A 20,761-nucleotide genomic window follows, 5' to 3' on the forward strand; every position below is an offset into this window, starting at 1 on the left:
TTTCTATATTTAAAACAAACAACAGCTTCTTTCTTATCTGTTGCAAGTTGAACTGAAAGATTTCTGGCATCCCGAGCCTGCAAAAATTTTACTTTAAATAAGATTGTCCTAAGGAGTCAGAGAAGAAACAATCCTGTTGCTCCTGTGATAGAGACCACTGGCCCTTTTCAGTTCTGCATACTTTTCCTGTTGTTTTCCCATTATTTGCAGCTGAGTTAATTTTCTTTTCTTTTTTTCCAACACCTTTCAGTGCAAATTGGGTGCTCTGGGGTGGAGCTCCATTTTTGCTACCCCACTGCGCCCCCCCCCCCCCCGTATGGGCAGTAACCCACCCCTGGGCTAGCTCATCCCCAACGCTCATAAACACCTGTTCTAATACCTGACCTGAGCTGATTATAGCTCCTTCTCCAATGGGAGATGTTACTGGTGGAAGAGCCTGTATGATTGTGACTCTCACATTCCCACTCTGCTCTCTTCTGACTCCCCATCCCAAATGACCTAAGACTGGTGTCAGGTCATCCTCTGCCGCACGAATCCCAGTGGACGGTTAGGACCCAGAGTTCCCCACAGGGCCTTCTCTGTGGTGGCCCTGACCCTCTGGAACCAGCTCCCCCGAGATTAGGACTGCCCCCACCCTCCTTGCCTTTCGTAAACTTCTTAAAATCCACCTCTGCCGTCAGGCATGGGGGAACTGAGACATCTCCCCTTGCCTATGTAGTTTTATGTATGGTATGTTTGTATGTATGCTTTTTATATAATGGGGGTTTTAGGCTTTTAATGTAAAATTGTTATTTTAGACTTTGATATTAGATTTGCCATTGTATATTGTTTTTATCACTGTTGTGAGCCGCCCCGAGTCTGCAGAGAGGGGCGGCATACAAATCTAATTAATAATAATAATAATAATAATAATAATAATAATAATACTCGTCCCTTTGGAAGTAGACAGGTCCCACAGGTGAAGGGGTGAAGGGCATAATCTTCTGAACCATCATCGGAGTGACTTGTGGTTCAGCCCCTCCGCTCACAGGACAGAAAAGTCACTGGTTGCACTCAGTTTGCACTCAGACTGTCCACAGCATCCTTGAGTCAAAACTATTAGCTGGAGTCTCTGCTGTATTCTGTTTACCTGAAAGGGCCCAATAGGTCACATTGGAACGAGGAAGGCAACTTTTAGCTGTTTGTTTGGACAGAAATAGAAAGCTGCACACTTGGGCCAGCAGTCCAAATCAGGTACTCTCAGTAAGTTAGCACAGAACCAAAGGTGGGTTCCTGCTGGTTCAGACAGGTACTATAGAACTGGTAGTGGGAATTTCCCCCCCCCCCCGGCTTGGCAAACTAGCAGTGATGGCTGACTGTACACGACCCTCAATCAGCTCTCTTGGCGTCGCTATCTTGTTTTTTCCGGCTCTCTTGGCGTCGCCATCTTGTTTTTTCCGGCTCTCTTGGCGTCACCATCTTGTTTTTTCCAGCTCTCTTGGCGTCGCCATCTTGTTTTTTCCAGCTCTCTTGGCGTCGCCATCTTGTTTTTTCCAGCTCTCTTGGCGTCGCCATCTTGTTTTTTCCGGCTCTCTTGGCTTCGCCATCTTGTTTTTTCCGGCTCTCTTGGCGTCGCCATCTTGTTTTTTCCGGCTCTCTTGGCGTCACCATCTTGTTTTTTCCAGCTCTCTTGGCGTCGCCATCTTGTTTTTTCCAGCTCTCTTGGCGTCGCCATCTTGTTTTTTCCAGCTCTCTTGGCGTCGCCATCTTGTTTTTTCCGGCTCTCTTGGCTTCGCCATCTTGTTTTTTCCGGCTCTCTTGGCGTCACCATCTTGTTTTTTCCAGCTCTCTTGGCGTCGCCATCTTGTTTTTTCCAGCTCTCTTGGCGTTGTCATCTTGTTTTTTCCAGCTCTCTTGGCGTCGCCATCTTATTTTTTTTCTTCTGCACATATGCAGAAGCTAGATTTTCAGTATTGCACATGCACAGAAATGGGAGGAAGCGAACCAACAATGAGGTAAGTCAGAACCCACCCCGTAACAGAACTTAATGTCAATGTATGTGATTTATTTTACAAGCTCAGGGTTTATATTTGGGTAGTTACATTTGTCCTTTTTGGTATAAGATGACATTTGCTGCATTTTTCCCCCCAATATATTTTATTAATTTTTTAAAATAGACAAAACTGACAAACATACATTTAACATAAAAATGGGGTTGTATCTACCCCGCTTATTCTAGAAGTAAAATTTCAATACAGAAAAAGAGTACTGTACATTTAAAAAATACTTAAATTCAACTTATTACTTTAGATGAAAAGAAGAAATTTGTTTTACCTTATATAATAAATTTTCATACATAAACTAAATCTAACATAACTCTTAAATCATAACAATGCTAATTCTAACATAAATCTTAAATCATATCACTACTAATATAATTCTCTTATTTATTTATTTCTTATTTTAATATTTCTTCTTATTTATCCATATATACACGTTATTCCATATCTCATAATATTCTGTTTCTTCTTGGTCGTTTAACCGTCTTGTCATCATATCCATGACATTTGCTGCATTTGTTGTGAGCTGCTCCCAATCTTCGGAAAGGGGTGGCATACAAATCTAATAAATTTTTATTATTATTAATTATTTAGTACAAGACAGTGAAAACTTCCTTTTTTTTTTTTTAGTGGGGGTGTATTTCCCCCGCTTCTTATGAAAGTATACATTCAAATGTAGAAAAAGAATACATAATTAAATATATGTTAACTATTATAGAAAAAAAAAGTTAATAAATTTGAGTTAAAGTTTTACAAATCTTAATTTTGATGTAAATGTTAAATAGGGTTAGTATAACATAATTACCAAAGAATACCTTTAATATAATCCTAATTACTATAGTAAAATAATGTCAAACCTTCAATCCAAACAATTAAGCTAAATTCAGCTATTATACATCAAAGATCTTGGTATGTTGCTTATACTTATACATAGACTACTATATCATAATCGTCAAAAAGTCCTTTTAAACTAATATTAATATTGTTATCACCTAGGTAAAAACTAATACAAAAAAACAACAACTAAAGATCAATCTATATGTCTTATTTTTCCTTATCTATCCATTTATAAACATTGTTCCATGTTTCATAAAATTTAGTATCCTCTTGATCGTTTAATCTTCTTGTCATCATGTCCATTTCAGCGCAATCTAATATTTTAGCTATGACCTCTTCTTCCTTGGGGATTTCCTCCCCTTTCCAATTTTGCGCATATATTATTCTAGCCGCGGTTAATATGTGTATAATTAAATAAAAAATTTCTTTCTTGTAGGTCTGATTTGTAACACCTAGTAGGTAAAATTCCGGGGTATTATCTATATCTTGCTTTATTATTTCTTTTAATATTTTTTCAATCATCTTCCAATATGTTTTTGCTTTGCCACATGTCCACCATTGATGATAATAAGTTCCTATATCCTTCTTACATTTCCAGCATATTGGGGATGTTTTGGGAAACATTTTTGCTATCCTATTTGGTGGGAGATGCCATCTATAAAACATTTTAATTTGATTTTCTTTTAGGGAAACTGATTTAGTCATTTTCCAATTATTAATCCACACTTTCTCCCATGTATCTACTGTATATCTATTTCCTTGCCAATATTTCTACACCATCTTATCATAGTATCTTTTAAAGTCAGCTCTATATTTTTATGAGCGATAAGTAATTTATATATTTTCCCTATCATTTTTGTTGAATTAGTGGTAATTAAAGTAGTTAAAGGATTCTTACTTTTATTAAAGATGTTTTATCCTTCTGATATCTAGATCGGATCTGGGCGTAGTGAAAACTTCCTAATGCTATCACTGCCAGGGGTTTCCTGGTGCATGTCTGTAGTTTGTGAGTTCTGCAAGGAAGTCAGCAATGAGAGGGACAACTTAGAGACAGTCTTCGTCATTTTATATTCTTAAATTGTCTTCAAGCCATCAAAAAGAGCTCCACTACAACAATGTCTCTCCTTCCTTGATCTATGACCCTTCTGCACCTGTCGAAGCAGTAAAATTGCGCATGGAGCCACAGGTGTGCCCGTGTTTCGGCATGCGCAGCAGAAAAAAACCCTTACCAAAACATGAACACACCTGCAGCTCCGTGCACAATTTTGCTACCTCTACAGGTGCAGAAGCAAAATCGCACTGGCCCCGCAAGCTCTTACGAGACACGGCGGCAAGCACAATTTAGCGTTCCGGCGAGTAGCCCACCACTGGTCATATCATATGATCCAAGTTATCCTGTCCATTCAACAGGGAGTGGTCAAAGAAGAGTGGTCATACTGCATACAAAGAAGTGGACAATACAGGGGTCATAGATCAAGGAAGGGGAGACATTGCTGTAGTGGAGCTCTTTTTGATGGCTTGAAGACAATTTAAGAATATAAAATGATATAACCCAGAACAGCTGTACATAGCAGCATTGTGCTTTAAAAAAACTTGTGGAGTGACTGCACATCTAGTAGCAGTGCCCTGTAAAAACGTGGAGTGCGTGACTGCATAGCAGCGGCAGTTTTAAAAATACATGCTGCTGCATTGTTTTAAAAAAACATGTGTTGCAGCAGCTGCACGTGATGATAGTGCATGGAATGGAGGAGGGAGGGGGAGGAAGTAAGGGAGCATCTCTACTCCGCGGAAATTTGACTTTCGTGGGCGGTCTTGGAACGTACAGGTATCCCTCGCGAAAGTCAAGGGACCACTGTATACAGTAACATATTTGATCCAAATTAATATAACCGGACACTGGGATTCATTTCTGCCTCTGTGAATGGCAGCGCTGAGGCCCCTTTTCTCCCAGCCCCCCCAAATACCCGGCTCTTCTGTCTGGGGGGAAGTTGCGGGAGCTGATGGGGGAACCTTCGCCTGTCTCCACTCCCCAAACTACAGACGGAACATCTGGGCCAGGTGAAGCTTTGTCCGCCTTACGGGAGACATAACAGGCCGTAGCCCTCCAGATGGGGGAGGGGGGGGGAAACATCCCGCCCTTATTCAGAGTCCAAAGTTCTGATCTGGGGAGTTTTGTGGTTTGGTGAGGTGGTTAAAAAAAAAAGCCTCTTTTTCTAGACCTGAAGGGAGGAAGATGAGAAAATGCGGAGGGGGGGGGAGGTTGATGTTGGATGGAGCACGGTGAGAGATTGAAGGGGAGATCGCAAGCGAGGCTCCCCAAAGGGCGATGGGGGGTGAGGTGTTGGCAGTGGGGGACAAAGACTTTAACGTCAGTGCAGGTGTTGTGTGGCTGGTGTGTCTTCCGAGCTTTCCAAGGGTACAAAGGGAGGGGGACAGGCAATGGGTTGTATGTTTGGCCAAGGTGAGAAGGAGGTGGCAGGCACCTTACTATCCATCCATCCATTTGTGTCTGAGTGTCCTCCTCCCTCCGCTAAATCAATAAAGAGAATGTGGCATTTCTATTTAATCTCCCGTCCAACCATCCAAATCAAAGCCTCATTGCCAGAGCTGTCACGTTTCCTTCCCAACCAGTCTATCATCACGACTGCGCGGCGTTGGAAAATGCTGCGCGGCAGTTTGTTGTTGAGTGCATGGCTGGGTAGCTTAGGGGGAAAAGTGCTGGCAAGTGACTCCGGATAGAAATATAGAGAGTCTGAAATTTTTTCAAGCTTTGAAACGACATAAGGATTCTTCTCCAGAAAATGAATGAAACACAAGCAGGTTATTTAGAATGAACTCTAAACTACTAGACTTTTCTTTATATGAAGAGAAATTAAAAATGCGCCCCTAACTCCTCAAAATAACACCACTAGTTCTTCCACATGGTCACTACATCCACTATTACTCCCCCTAAGGCAATCCCCGAGGTTGCTCGGAAGGACTCAAAATACAGTTATGTTTGGTGGCTATAGAATATGGGTGAAATGTAAATGGGGGGAGATGGAGAACATTGGGTTCTCTTACAAAAAGTCTTTAGATCAATTTTTTTTTGCAGATGTAGTGGTGTTCGGTGCTGCATCTGCCGGAGCTGGCTGTTCCATCATCGTTCAAAAATGCACAGTCTCCTCCATTTCCTAAGACTTTCAACCTGAAACAGAGGCAGAAATTAGACAGTGGGCAGTATTTCTGACCTAGCAGTACCAAAGGGGTCCTGAGTTAACAGTTCATTCACCTGAGCCTTGCCTTCTCAAAGGGGATTTTGCAGATTGTTTCCCAAATTCACCTATTTGTAAGTGATGACTGTACAGCACTGTTCCCTGTAAGCTGCGTGCACGCGCATGCCCCAAAATACCCCCCCGTGCACCCTTTTCCAAGGGCGTGCAAGGAGCTGGGCGTTGGAGTTGGGGGGCAGGGAGTGACAAAATTCTGCAGGCGCCGCGCACGCTCCCCACCCCCCTGCCAGCCCAAGGGGGGACGGGTGGGGAGGCGCCGGCAGTAGACATGGGTGGAAGGAAAGGGAGTTGCGGCCGCCCCCACCTCCCCATGGTGCCTCCGACACCCTCATGCCCCTGGCCTCTCGCCGCTGCCCACCACCCACCCGATCCGCCCCTCTCCGGCTTTCTCCGCCTCCCTCCTTGGGGCGCGACTTCTCCCGCGGTGGTGGCGGCTGCGGCTTCTCTTCCTCCTCATCCACGCTCCCAGCCAGGGGGCTGCGAGCGGGTTTTCTCTGCGCGCTTCAGGAATGCCCGCCCCGCCCCTCTCGCAGCCCCTTCGCTGGGACCGCTTTTGTCCCGAGCTTTCAGCAAGGGGGCTGCAGTAGAGGCAGGGCAGGCATTCCCAAAGCGCTCGGAGAAAGCTCTCTCGCAGCCCCCTCACTGAGAGAGAGAGAGCAACAGACAGAGCAAGATGGAAAGAGAGAGGGGGAGAGAAAGTAAGTGAGAAAGAGAGAGAGAGAGAAAGAGGGGGGAGAGAGAGAGATAGCAAGAGAGAACAAGAGAGAGAAAGAAAGCAAGAGAGATAGAAAGAGAAAGAAAGCAATAGTGAGAAAGAAAACAAGAAAGAGTGAGTAAGAGAGAGAGAGCAACAGACAGAGCGAGATAGAAAGAGAGGGAGAGAGAAAGTAAGTGAGAAAGAGTGAGAGAGTAAGAGAGAGAGAGAGCAACAGACAGAGCAAGATGGAAAGAGAGAGGGGGAGAGAAAGTAAGTGAGAAAGAGAGAGAGAGAGAAAGAGGGGGGAGAGAGAGAGAGATAGCAAGAGAGAACAAGAGAGAGAAAGAAAGCAAGAGAGATAGAAAGAGAAAGAAAGCAATAGTGAGAAAGAAAACAAGAAAGAGTGAGAGAGTAAGAGAGAGAGAGCAACAGACAGAGCGAGATAGAAAGAGAGGGAGAGAGAAAGTAAGTGAGAAAGAGTGAGAGAGTAAGAGAGAGAGAGAGCAACAGACAGAGCAAGATGGAAAGAGAGAGGGGGAGAGAAAGTAAGTGAGAAAGAGAGAGAGAGAGAAAGAGGGGGGAGAGAGAGAGAGATAGCAAGAGAGAACAAGAGAGAGAAAGAAAGCAAGAGAGATAGAAAGAGAAAGAAAGCAATAGTGAGAAAGAAAACAAGAAAGAGTGAGAGAGTAAGAGAGAGAGAGCAACAGACAGAGCGAGATAGAAAGAGAGGGAGAGAGAAAGTGAGAAAAAGAGAGAGAGAGCAAGAGGGGGAGAGAGAAAGAGAGAGAAATGACTCTTGATTTAAAGCATATGGTAAAAAGCACCCAAATAATAACAGATAAAAAACCCAATCTCTCCTCCTTCCTTGTGTGTGTGTGTGTGTGTGTGAACTCTTGAACCATTTCCCATAGCCCTCATCTGTTATTGGAAATGGTTCAAGAGTTCACATACACACACACAAACACAAGAGGGGAGGAGACAGGGATGGAAAAAGAGGAGAAGATAGTAATAATAGTAATAGATTTTGGTTTTGTTTTATTATTAATTTCTTTTAATAAAAAAGAAGGGAATTTTCTTTCTTTCTTTCTTTCTTATTTATTTATTTATTTATTTATACATACATACATACATACATACATACATACATACATACATACATACTTCTATACCATCCAGTCCCAAAGGGACTGCCGCTCAGACACTATACTTTTCCGCCCACACCGAAAAAAAATTAGTGGAACATTGCTGTACAGTACACCTACATCCCAGGAGCTCAGCATTCTGCTCTGAGCTCCAAGGAAAAATCTGACCATGCTACTTGTGCAGGAACTCCCTGATTTGCAACCACAATTTGGACTGGAATTTCCATTGCTAAGCAAAAGAGTTCTTAAGAGAGTGGTGCTCAATTTTATAATCTTCTTTTTTGCGACTGTTGTTAAGCGAATAATTGAATTTCTTATGTGAATCAAATTATTTTAAGTGTATCCAGATTTCGTGGTTGTTTCTGCTTCTTGGAAAAGGCAATCACTTGACCCCAGCAGGCTGCAACCATTGTTAACTGCTTTGGCAGCTAACGTGGGGTGACCAGGGTCATAATAATGGGTTTTTTAGTGTTTTTTAAATTATTAGATTTGTTTTTTTACATTGTTCTTGTTATTGTTGTGAGCCGCCCCGAGTCTACGGAGAGGGGCGGCATACAAATCTAATAAATAATAATAATAATAATAATAATAATAATAATAATAATAATAATAAAGATAACAACTGATTGGTTTGATTTTTGTCACTAAGGTGTGGTAGAGGTTTATTAAATATTGTTTTATTTCTGTAAACTGCTCAGACTCACCATTAGGGGTGGCCACATAATTTTTCCAAACAATTAAATACATGCCGATTGCTAAGCACCCAAATTTTGACCGGGTGATTGTGGGGATGGCATGATAGTTTTCACTGCAAAGATTGATCGTAAGTCTTTGTTTTTAGTTCCACTATAACTCTGAACAGTTGATTAATGAATGGCTTTAAGTCGAGGATTACTTATAATGCATTTTGAGTTACATGAGTAGGGCCAAATCTTTTTAGGGGGCAATGCTGGCAGCTAGGAGGCTCTTCCTGGGATCAGCCCTGAGCTGGGGAGATCCGCAGCAGAGGCATTTAAACTTTCATTCAGCTCTGGACACTGAAAGGGTAAGAGGAAGACTTACGTTGCGTTGTCTCCATCCAGCCACTTCCAGGGTTGATCTAGTTCTCGCTTCAGGCCGATCCAAAAGACGTTGTTTCTTGTGATCTTCGTCACCAAATACTTTAAAAGCAAAAACTATGCATGTTAGAATTTTGCATTGCCGGATTCACATCTGAATTTCTGAAATTACACATAGCCTGAAGAGACTAAAACTATCTTTCGAACACTAATCAACCCTAATAAACCATAGCTAGCAGTTCCTTTGGCACAGGGCAAAATGGGAAACCTTCAAGTTTTTTTAAAGTAAATTTTAAACCTTTTGTAGAAGGGGAAATTTTGATTTTCCTAGAATGGATCTTGACAATGGTTACAATTTTACTATTGGCTTCTGATTCTATCTCTATTCTGAAATTCACATCTATTAAGCATTGATTATTCGGTATTTCCAAGTTTCTAAGCAGGAAAAAAAAAGAAAGAAGCAGAGGAGTGACTTATTTCAATGATATTCTTGGATTTATAATTTTCTGCTTTGTGAAACTGGCAGTATTTGGGAACTGGAAAAGATGGAAAGGATTTTGAGGCTTTTCCTCAGAAAGGTATCGAAGGAGGGTTTTTTAATAATATAAGGAAAAAAATCCTTCACCTTTTTCATGTCGTAGGAGAGAATTAACCATCAATAAAGCAACATTACTTCTATGGTAGCCAGTAACATTACTCACCATTTCCTCCTCTGTAATTTTGGCTAAAGAAGCATCATGTAAAATACAGAAATCCTGGCTCTCCTTCCAGTTCTTTTCTTCCCTTGAAAATTTGTAGCAGTGTCCATGATGTCCAATCCAGTCAGATGGACATTTAATGGCCTCCTTTTGGCGGTTTAATGGCACTAAGGTTCCTAGAACAGACAAAAATGAATTTTTTTTAAAAAAATCAAGTCACATTCTTATCGATAGAAAGGGATCCTCCTGCTGAATTAAAATCTGATAAGGATTTCTAAGAAAACCCACTTGGGCAAGAAGCCCCATGTTCTGGCAATTTTAATGGCCCCATCCTATAACCTTCAGATTAAGAGAGATAGTGGATCTGAAAAGTGATTTGTATGCTGGATTTGAATCCAAGAAACCCCGATGCAAATCCACCGATTCAGCCATGAATCCTTCAGAAGGATTTTCCATTACTGTATTTTTCAGAGTATAAAATGCACCTTTTTACTCCCCAAGAGAGTGAAAACATGGGTGCAGTTTATATACTGATGTAGTTTTACCTGCCCATCCCCACTATTTTGGTCTCTGCCTCCCAGTAATTTACCTCCTTGCAGCAAGCAGCCCAGAGCCTGATTAGCACAAGCCACTAATTATCCACCTCCCAACTCTCAGCTGATTGATTGAGGCTGCAAGCAGGCCCATGTGCTAAAATGAAAGTGAAACTAAAGCTGCAGGGAGGCAGGGAGAGGCAAGGCAGAATTTTATTTTCTTGTGCTATTTAGACTGTGCTGAAATTGGTTGTTGTTTGCTGCAAGGAAATAAGTCACTAACTATAAATGTTTAGAATGTTCAAATTATTAGACTTATTTTTAAAAGATTTTTAAAGAGTATTGTTCTAGACAACTTAACAAAATTAAGACACTTTTAAAAATGAATGCTTGATCTGAAGAGACCCAGTGCTATTGTATCTTCTTTACAATAGCAGAGAATAATGGGACTACCTTTGAAAAGTGTTCGAAACTTCAGATCGTGCAGAATGCAGCTGCGAGAGCAATCATGGGCTTTCCCAAAAATGCCCATGTAACACCAACACTCCACAGTCTGCATTGGTTGCCGATCAGTTTCCGGTCACAATTCAAAGTGTTGGTCATCACCTATAAAGCCCTTCATGGCACCGGACCAGGGTATCTACGAGACTGCCTTCTGCCGCATGAATTCCAGCGACCGGTTAGGTCCCACAGAGTGGGCCTTCTCCGGGTCCCGTCAACAAAACAATGTCGTTTGGCGGGGCCCAGGGGAAAAGCCTTCTCTTTGGCGGCCCCAGCCCTCTGGAACCAACTCGCCCCGGAGATTAAAATTGCCCCCACCCTCCCTGCCTTTCGTAAGCTCCTTAAAACCCACCTCTGCCGTCAGGCATGGGGGAACTGAGATATTCTTTCCCTCTAGGCCTTTACAATTTATGCATGCTATGTTTGTTTGTAGGGATGTTTGGTTTTTACAATAAGGGTTTTTTAGTTGTTTTAATATTGGATTTATATGATGTTTTTTATTACTGTTGTTAGCCGCCCCGAGTAAATAATATAAAATAAAATAAAATAAATAATAAATAAATAATGTATAATTCCAGAAAGCCACTATCAATTTTAAGAGGATCTGTAAAAGTATAATCTTAAATGTAGCAGTGGTCCTGTTTAATGTTAAGATAAGGCAGCTGAGTTAAACCTTGACTTAGTTATGTTTTGAGTAGATCTATTTAAATAATTGGGAGGAGTTAGTGTGACCACATTTAAGAAAAATTGCTGGCATTAATATAGTGCCATAATGTACATTTCTCAAATTCTTGGCTATTTCTATGATTCAGGCACACTTGCACAGAAATACACAGCAAACACTGTATATCATCTGTGCTGTTTGCAGTTTGGCAAATTGCTGAGAGGCAGAGGAAGATTTGTTTTTTCCTTGTTTTCTTCTCCCAAAACTAAGGTCTGTCTTATACTCCTGGATGTTTTGTAGTCCAAAAAATATGGTAATTTGGTCAACTTGTCACATTTGGTCCGCTACTTCACATTTCATTTCATTTCATTTTATTTATTTATTTTATTTAATCGCACAAGTATAGGATTGTAGTTTGTATAAGCGTAACGTAAGTAGTAAGTAATTATAAAAGAAGACAATAAGGGCAGTAGGACAGGGACAGTAGGCACAATGGTACATTTATGTATGCCTCTTACAAACCTCTTAGAAAAGGGGAGAGGTCAACTGTAAACAATCTGAGGTTAAAGATTTGGGGGTTTGAGGAAGAAACCACAGAGTCAGGTAATGCATTCCACGCATTACCACTCTATTGCTGAAGTCATATTTTCTGCAATCTAGATTGGAATGGTTTACGGTACGTTAAGTTTGAATCTATTATGTGTTCATGTATTGCTGCGGTTAAAGGTGAATTAGTCACTAACAGAAAGGACATTTTGGTATATGATTTTAGGAACTACTGTTAGATCAGTTCGGAGGCGACATAGCTATAAATTGTTTAGTCGCAATATTTCAATCTGGCGGTTTTGTTGTGAGAGGAATAGTGAAGGACTCTTCTTGTGAAATATTTCTGGACTCTCTCAATTGTATTTATGTCTGATACACAATGTGGATTCCATACAGGTGAATTGTATTCTAGAATTGGCCTGACAAAAGTTTTGTAAACTCTAGTTGGCAGTACAATGTTTTTGGAGAAGAAGCTATGTAAGATTAGATTAACAACTCTTAATGCTTTTTTGGCAATGTTATTACAGTGGGCTCTGGCACTTAGGTCACATTTACTGCTTCTGACTGGAAAGCATTATATAAACATATGCATGTGTATTTTATTTTTCAAACACCAAGATTTCCTAGGAACTGAGTTACATATACAGTAGTACCTCTAGATATGAGCTGCTCTACATGCGAGTATTTCAAGATACGAGCCACAAGGGGAGAGACATTTCTGTTCTAGTCCCGAGCTCAAATTCGGGATACGAGCCGAGCGTCCATTAGGTGGCGCAAGAATCCTTGCTTTTGGTTATCTCGGAGGGGAAAAACAACGTTTAAAGCCATTTGTTCCAGATACAAGTTACTGTGTTCAGTTCTGGAGACCTCAGCTACAAAAAGATATTGACAAAATTGAACGGGTCCAAAGACGGGCTACAAGAATGGTGAAAGGTCTTAAGTATAAAACGTATCAGGAAAGACTTAATGAACTCAATCTGTATAGTCTGGAGGATAGAAGGAAAAGGGGGGACATGATCGAAACATTTAAATATGTTAAAGGGTTAAATAGGGTTCAGGAGGGAAGTGTTTTTAACAGGAAAGTGAACACAAGAACAAGGGGACACAATCTGAAGTTAGTTGGGAAAAAGATCAAAGGCAACATGAGAAAATATTATTTTACTGAAAGAGTAGTAGATCCTTGGAACAAACTTCCAGCAGACGTGGTTGGTAAATCCACAGTAACCGAATTTAAACATGCCTGGGATAAACATATATCCATTGTAAGATAAAATACAGGAAATAGTATAAGGGCAGACTAGATGGACCATGAGGTCTTTTTCTGCCGTCAGTCTTCTTCTATGTTTCTATACTATGAAAATCTATCTGAACACCAATGCATCAATTAATATATTTCCATAAATTATAATTTTCTATAATTTCATTCAATATTTCTAAGCTCAATTAATTTTCAGGCACTTAGCATTTACTATTATTAACTTTCATCAATCTTCTACATTCCAAGTATTTTTTAAATTCATAATGCAAAGTCATAAAATCATACAGCACATATCATAAACCCCTTATTTATCCTATGTATCTTCCATTAACTTTACCTATGTAATTCTATATAGTTCTAAAATTCTAATCCAATTTTACAAATTAACACATCCTAATATTAACCAACATCTAAATATATCGTTTACTATCATTGCATAGTCAATCCATATTTAATAATCAATCATCCCTCCTCAAATTTCTACCACTCTTGCCAAAGGGATAGGGTGCTTAGGTTGTCATAACTTAGACAAATAATTAACATATGATACAAATGAAACATATTTTTCAGAAGAAAACATATAGAATTTTAAACTATATTTACTAACTGCAGGTGTTCCTTCTGTCCTTGAAATTTCTGATAAACAACAAGTTTGCATTTTGAAAAGGCATTTTATTTGAAAAGGAATTCATTTATGCATTATATCATGTTTATTACAATAGAGCCAAGGAGCAGAAAATGTAGTTCTCCCAGCTAACTTGAGATATTTGAAATAAGACCATACATATTTTTGTTTGTATAAGTAAGAAATAAAAAAGATTTTGAGAAATTGCTGAAAGTCTGCAACAAATCAAGAGGGATTCCTATTATTGTTAGAGATCATATTGGTATTCTATTTCTAGTTGTGTTTTATTTGCTGTTTTCTTACATAAAACATTTAACATTCACTGTAATTACTGAATTCTAAATGTCATTATAACATTAAACAAAAACCTTAGACTAACCAGAAGTGCTGGATTCTCATAAACTTTATTAACTTTGATATATACTTTCTCTTAAGCTCAGAACCTTTAGTTTTAAATGTATGACTACTTAGAGTTCAATAATCTAGGCTTTTCCTTTAAAAACAAATCAGTTTAGAACCCACAAGTCTTATTTGTATAGAGCCAGGGTGGCGCAGCAGGTAGAGTGCTATACTGCAGGCCACTGAAGCTGACTGAAGATCTGAAGGTCAGTGGTTCAAATCTCATCACTGGCTCAAGGTTGACTCAGCCTTCCATCCTTCCGAGGTGGGTAAAATGAGGACCCGGATTGTGGAGGCAATACACTGGCTCTGTTAAAAAGTGTATTGCTAACATGTTGTAAGCCGCCCTGAGTCTAAGGAGAAGGGCGGCATAAAAACTGAATAAATAAATAAATAAATAAATAAATAAAATAAATAAATACATATGTGTGTGCAAGATTGCATGGGTTATATGCAGTAGAAAGGTTTTACAGCTACAAAGATTTGATGATTATGAGGTTATGACTTTTGTATCACTTTTCACTTTCATATAATTTTTCTTGTTTATCTCCCTGTTGTGATTGTAATTCATTGACTTTGTTGCAGTGACTATTAGCAGATTAACACCAGACCAATAATAAAGCAGAAAACAATGCACAAATCAAGGGATTGCCAAGGAGAAAACCACACAATTAACACTGGCAGGGCAAGTTACTGAATATAAACAGAAAGCAAACCCCTTGGCAACTTTAAGACTTGTGGACTTCAACTCCCAGAATCCCTCAGCCAGCAAAGTTGCAACTACCACTGTTCCCTATAGACCAGGGGTCTCCGACCTTGGTAAGGGGATTCTGGGAGTTAAAGTCCACAAGTCTTAAAGTGGCCTAGGTTAGAGACCCCTGCTTCGAACCACAAAGTGCATGCATAAAAAGCCACGGAAGCACGACTACGAACCTGGCGCTCTCACTGGGGACCCGCTGCCGCCCCGCCGTGCCTTGCTGGACCTGGCCAGGTTGCTCTTCCACAGGCTGGAGCTGGAGGCGAGTGCCCTGCAGAGCGGTGACTGGGATCACCGGCTACCCCTGCCCGCAGCGCCATGGAGGGGCTGCCCAAGGTGCGGGTGGTGGCCCCGCAAGCAGCAAAGGCGCTCTGGTGCCTGGTCTGCCTGCTGGAGTTTGAGGCGGTGGGGGCAGCCTGGAAGATGCCCTGCCAGTACCTCTTCCACACTGGCTGCTCCCTGCCCTGGCTCGGGAAGACCAACTCCTGCCTGCTCTGCCCCCAAGAACTGGCCACTGATGACCCCGAATATGAGGAGCACAAGGAGAAGGTTCGGCGGCAGCAGCAGGAGTCTTTGCACGGCACCATGTACACGTGACCACCCCCCATGGTCGTCCGGAGCCCCAGCCGGGATCATCCCCAATGCACGGCAGGGGCAAGTAAGGCAGAACTCGCAAATGACGCCACATGTCCCCCCCCCAATGCTGCTTCCAAGTGAAGCCTCCAACAGGCGGAGCTCAGAATTATTGTTGGAAAATAAAAATAGCACAAGTCACTGTTTTCAACAACAACAAAAAAAGCCACGGAAGCGCAGGCACCCAGTGCAAAGTGTCTACGATGAGGACGACAAAACCAGGCCGGAGCCAGAGCACCTTCCTCCCATCAGCCAGAAATGGAGTGTGGCGGTTGCCTCCCCTACGGGCAGCGGGAAACATTTGCACCCCCCGGCAGAGTTGAAGCGGTGCGTGCGGCGCTGGCCACAGCCTCTCCAAATGGGGATGCAGCTGCTCCCTGCTTGTCCTGCCCCGGCTTGTCCCGGTGCCACCTTTGAGCGCTCGAGTTGGCGCACTCTTCAGACCTACCCAGGCACTTGATCTGGAAGCCGTCGGGGGGCTTGAGAGTCCTGCGCATCCAGCCCTCGGTGAAGATCTTTTTGCAGATGTAGTGGTGTTTGGTGCTGCATCTGCCGGAGCTGGCTGTTCCATCATCGTTCAAAAATGCACAGTCTCCTCCATTTCCTAAGACTTTCAACCTGAAACAGAGGCAGAAATTAGACAGTGGGCAGTATTTCTGACCTAGCAGTACCAAAGGGGTCCTGAGTTAACAGTTCATTCACCTGAGCCTTGCCTTCTCAAAGGGGATTTTGCAGATTGTTTCCCAAATTCACCTATTTGTAAGTGATGACTGTACAGCACTGTTCCCTGTAAGCTGCGTGCACGCGCATGCCCCAAAATACCCCCCCGTGCACCCTTTTCCAAGGGCGTGCAAGGAGCTGGGCGTTGGAGTTGGGGGGCAGGGAGTGACAAAATTCCGCAGGCGCCGCGCACGCTCCCCACCCCCCTGCCAGCCCAGGGGGGGACGGGTGGGGAGGCGCCGGCAGTAGACATGGGTGGAAGGAAAGGGAGTTGCGGCCGCCCCCACCTCCCCATGGTGCCTCCGACACCCTCATGCCCCTGGCCTCTCGCCGCTGCCCACCACCCACCCGATCCGCCCCCTCTCCGGCTTTCTCCGCCTCCCTCCTTGGGGCGCGACTTCTCCCGCGGTGGTGGCGGCTGCGGCTTCTCCTCCTCCTCATCCACGCTCCCAGCCAGGGGGCTGCGAGCGGGTTTTCTCTGCGCGCTTCAGGAATGCGCGCCCCGCCCCTCTCGTAGCCCCTTCGCTGGGACCGCTTTTGTCCCGAGCTTTCAGCAAGGGGGCTGCAGTAGAGGCAGGGCAGGCATTCCCAAAGCGCTCGGAGAAAGCACTCTCGCAGCCTCCTCACTGAGAGAGAGAGAGCAACAGACAGAGCAAGATGGAAAGAGAGAGGGGGAGAGAAAGTAAGTGAGAAAGAGAGAGAGAGAGAAAGAGGGGGGAGAGAGAGAGATAGCAAGAGAGAACAAGAGAGAGAAAGAAAGCAAGAGAGATAGAAAGAGAAAGAAAGCAATAGTGAGAAAGAAAACAAGAAAGAGTGAGAGAGTAAGAGAGAGAGAGCAACAGACAGAGCGAGATAGAAAGAGAGGGAGAGAGAAAGTGAGAAAAAGAGAGAGAGAGCAAGAGAGAGAAATGACTCTTGATTTAAAGCATATGGTAAAAAGCACCTAAATAATAACAGATAAAAACCCCAATCTCTCCTCCTTCCTTGTGTGTGTGTGTGTGTGTGTGTGAACTCTTGAACCATTTCCCATAGCCCTCATCTGTTATTGGAAATGGTTCAAGAGTTCACATACACACACACAAACACAAGAGGGGAGGAGACAGGGATGGAAAAAGAGGAGAAGATAGTAATAATAGTAATAGATTTTGGTTTTGTTTTATTATTAATTTCTTTTAATAAAAAAGAAGGGAATTTTCTTTCTTTATTTCTTATTTATTTATTTATTTATTTATTTATACATACATACATACATACATACATACATACATACATACATACTTCTATACCATCCAGTCCCAAAGGGACTGCCGCTCAGACACTATACTTTTCCGCCCACACCGAAAAAAAATTAGTGGAACATTGCTGTACAGTACACCTACATCCCAGGAGCTCAGCATTCTGCTCTGAGCTCCAAGGAAAAATCTGACCATGCTACTTGTACAGGAAGTCCCTGATTTGCAACCACAATTTGGACTGGAATTTCCATTGCTAAGCAAAAGAGTTCTTAAGAGAGTGGTGCTCAATTTTATAATCTTCTTTTTTGCGACTGTTGTTAAGCGAATAATTGAATTTCTTATGTGAATCAAATTATTTTAAGTGTATCCAGATTTCGTGGTTGTTTCTGCTTCTTGGAAAAGGCAATCACTTGACCCCAGCAGGCTGCAACCATTGTTAACTGCTTTGGCAGCTAACGTGGGGTGACCAGGGTCATAATAATGGGGTTTTTAGTGTTTTTTAAATTATTAGATTTGTTTTTTTACATTGTTCTTGTTATTGTTGTGAGCCGCCCCGAGTCTACGGAGAGGGGCGGCATACAAATCTAATAAATAATAATAATAATAATAATAATAATAATAATAATAATAATGATAACAACTGATTGGTTTGATTTTTGTCACTAAGGTGTGGTAGAGGTTTATTAAATATTGTTTTATTTCTGTAAACTGCTCAGACTCACCATTAGGGGTGGCCACATAATTTTTCCAAACAATTAAATACATGCCGATTGCTAAGCACCCAAATTTTGACCGGGTGATTGTGGGGATGGCATGATAGTTTTCACTGCAAAGATTGATCGTAAGTCTTTGTTTTTAGTTCCACTATAACTCTGAACAGTTGATTAATGAATGGCTTTAAGTCGAGGATTACTTATAATGCATTTTGAGTTACATGAGTAGGGCCAAATCTTTTTAGGGGGCAATGCTGGCAGCTAGGAGGCTCTTCCTGGGATCAGTCCTGAGCTGGGGAGATCCGCAGCAGAGGCATTTAAACTTTCATTCAGCTCTGGACACTGAAAGGGTAAGAGGAAGACTTACGTTGCGTTGTCTCCATCCAGCCACTTCCAGGGTTGATCTAGTTCTCGCTTCAGGCCGATCCAAAAGACGTTGTTTCTTGTGATCTTCGTCACCAAATACTTTAAAAGCAAAAACTATGCATGTTAGAATTTTGCATTGCCGGATTCACATCTGAATTTCTGAAATTACACATAGCCTGAAGAGACTAAAACTATCTTTCGAACACTAATCAACCCTAATAAACCATAGCTAGCAGTTCCTTTGGCACAGGGCAAAATGGGAAACCTTCAAGTTTTTTTAAAGTAAATTTTAAACCTTTTGTAGAAGGGGAAATTTTGATTTTCCTAGAATGGATCTTGACAATGGTTACAATTTTACTATTGGCTTCTGATTCTATCTCTATTCTGAAATTCACATCTATTAAGCATTGATTATTCGGTATTTCCAAGTTTCTAAGCAGGAAAAAAAAAGAAAGAAGCAGAGGAGTGACTTATTTCAATGATATTCTTGGATTTATAATTTTCTGCTTTGTGAAACTGGCAGTATTTGGGAACTGGAAAAGATGGAAAGGATTTTGAGGCTTTTCCTCAGAAAGGTATCGAAGGAGGTTTTTTTAAATAAAATAAGGAAAAAAATCCTTCAACTTTTTCATGTCGTAGGAGAGAATTAACCATCAATAAAGCAACATTACTTTTATAGTAGCCATTAACATTACTCACCATTTCCTCCCCTGTAATTTTGGCCAAAGAAGCATCATGTAAAATACAGAAATCCTGGCTCTCCTTCCAGTTCTTTTCTTCTGTTGAAAATTTGTAGCAGTGTCCCTGATGTCCAATCCAGTCAGGTGGACATTTAATGGCCTCCTTTTGGCGGTTTAATGACACTAAGGTTCCTAGAACAGAGAAAGATGAAAAGAGTAAACCTTATTTTTTATCAAGTCATGTTTTTATTGATAGAATGGGAATCTCCTGCTGAATTAAAACCTGATAGTGAGTTCTAGGAAAACCTATCTGGATAAGAAGTCCCATGTTCCGGCAGTTTAATGGCCTCCATCCCGTAATCCTTAGAAAAAGAGAAATAGTGGATCTGAAAAGTGATTTGCATGCTGGATTTGAATCCAAGAAACCAGATGCAAATCCACCGATTCAGCCAAGAATCCCTCTGTATTTTCCATTAATTTTCAATTAATTAGGTCAACTTGTCTCACATTTGGTCCGCCTACTTCATATTTACTGTTTCTGGCTAGAAATCGGAGAGGGGTGGCATACAAATTTATTTAATAATAATAATAATAATAATAATAATAATAATAATAATAATATAAACAAATGCAAGTGTATTTTATTTTTCAAATACCAAGACTTGCTAGGAACTGAGTTACACATATTGAATGAAATATGATTACAGTACCTAATGTATTTATTTGTGTTTATATTATTATTGTAAGCCGCCCTGAGTCCTTCGGGATTGGGCGGCACAGAAGTCAAACAAACAAACAAACAAACAAACACCAGGGCAAGGCCAACTCTGTTGCTAAGCCAATTGCAGAAATCACTCAGTTTCATGATGTCATGTGAGAAACAGTATTTCAAGGGGATAGTATTAGGGTCAGGATTACTTACCCAGGCCGAAGGAGGCGGAAGAAAAGATGAGACAAGAAAGGGCAATTGCTGCCTTTTTGTGTTTATCGAAAGGTTGTAATAATCTCCTTTTGATTGCCTTGAAATGTACTGCACAATAGAAGAAAAAAATAGGAACAAGATTTATCACCACTCATCTGCTACATAAAAGAAAATTACTCTGAATACTCATCGCCCACCTTTAGCCGAAAACCCTAAATAAAATATTACACACATTTCTAACTTGCTAAAGTTTCTTGCTTTTTGTTTTTCTTTAAATTTACAAACCCAATAGTTCTCTTGAGTCTGCTGAAACGCAGTATGATTCTGATGAAAAGAAACTGAGCTACAATGTTCTCATTGAGAAAATAAAACTGCTTAAGAGTTTCTCCCTCGAATCCTACTTCCCTTCCTCCTTTCTCTCCCTCCCCATGATGGTATTCTTGTAAATAAAGATGTTGCTCCAGAC

General features: G+C 41.4%; 1 protein-coding gene and 1 pseudogene across 1 annotated transcript in view; one reads left to right on the forward strand and one right to left on the reverse strand.

Annotated features, from left to right (window-relative positions):
• Positions 1-2,117: 2,117 nt before the first annotated feature.
• Positions 2,118-20,761, reverse strand: part of LOC139160158 (early activation antigen CD69-like) — a 43,686-nt gene continuing 25,042 nt past the window's right edge. Inside the window, exons 5-11 of the mRNA XM_070737750.1 lie at positions 20,296-20,403; positions 19,393-19,565; positions 18,695-18,792; positions 16,108-16,277; positions 9,747-9,919; positions 9,050-9,147; positions 2,118-6,063 (exon numbers count right to left, since the gene is read on the reverse strand). Coding sequence (XP_070593851.1) covers positions 5,949-6,063; positions 9,050-9,147; positions 9,747-9,919; positions 16,108-16,277; positions 18,695-18,792; positions 19,393-19,565; positions 20,296-20,403 — 935 coding nt within the window. The 3' untranslated portion in view covers positions 2,118-5,948. The remainder of the gene's footprint in view (positions 6,064-9,049; positions 9,148-9,746; positions 9,920-16,107; positions 16,278-18,694; positions 18,793-19,392; positions 19,566-20,295; positions 20,404-20,761) is intronic.
• On the forward strand, positions 15,169-15,623 carry LOC139163231 (E3 ubiquitin-protein ligase RNF181-like; annotated as a pseudogene).

The sequence above is a fragment of the Erythrolamprus reginae genome, chromosome 2, assembly GCF_031021105.1.
Source record: "Erythrolamprus reginae isolate rEryReg1 chromosome 2, rEryReg1.hap1, whole genome shotgun sequence".
NCBI classification, from domain to species: Eukaryota; Metazoa; Chordata; class Lepidosauria; order Squamata; family Dipsadidae; genus Erythrolamprus; species Erythrolamprus reginae.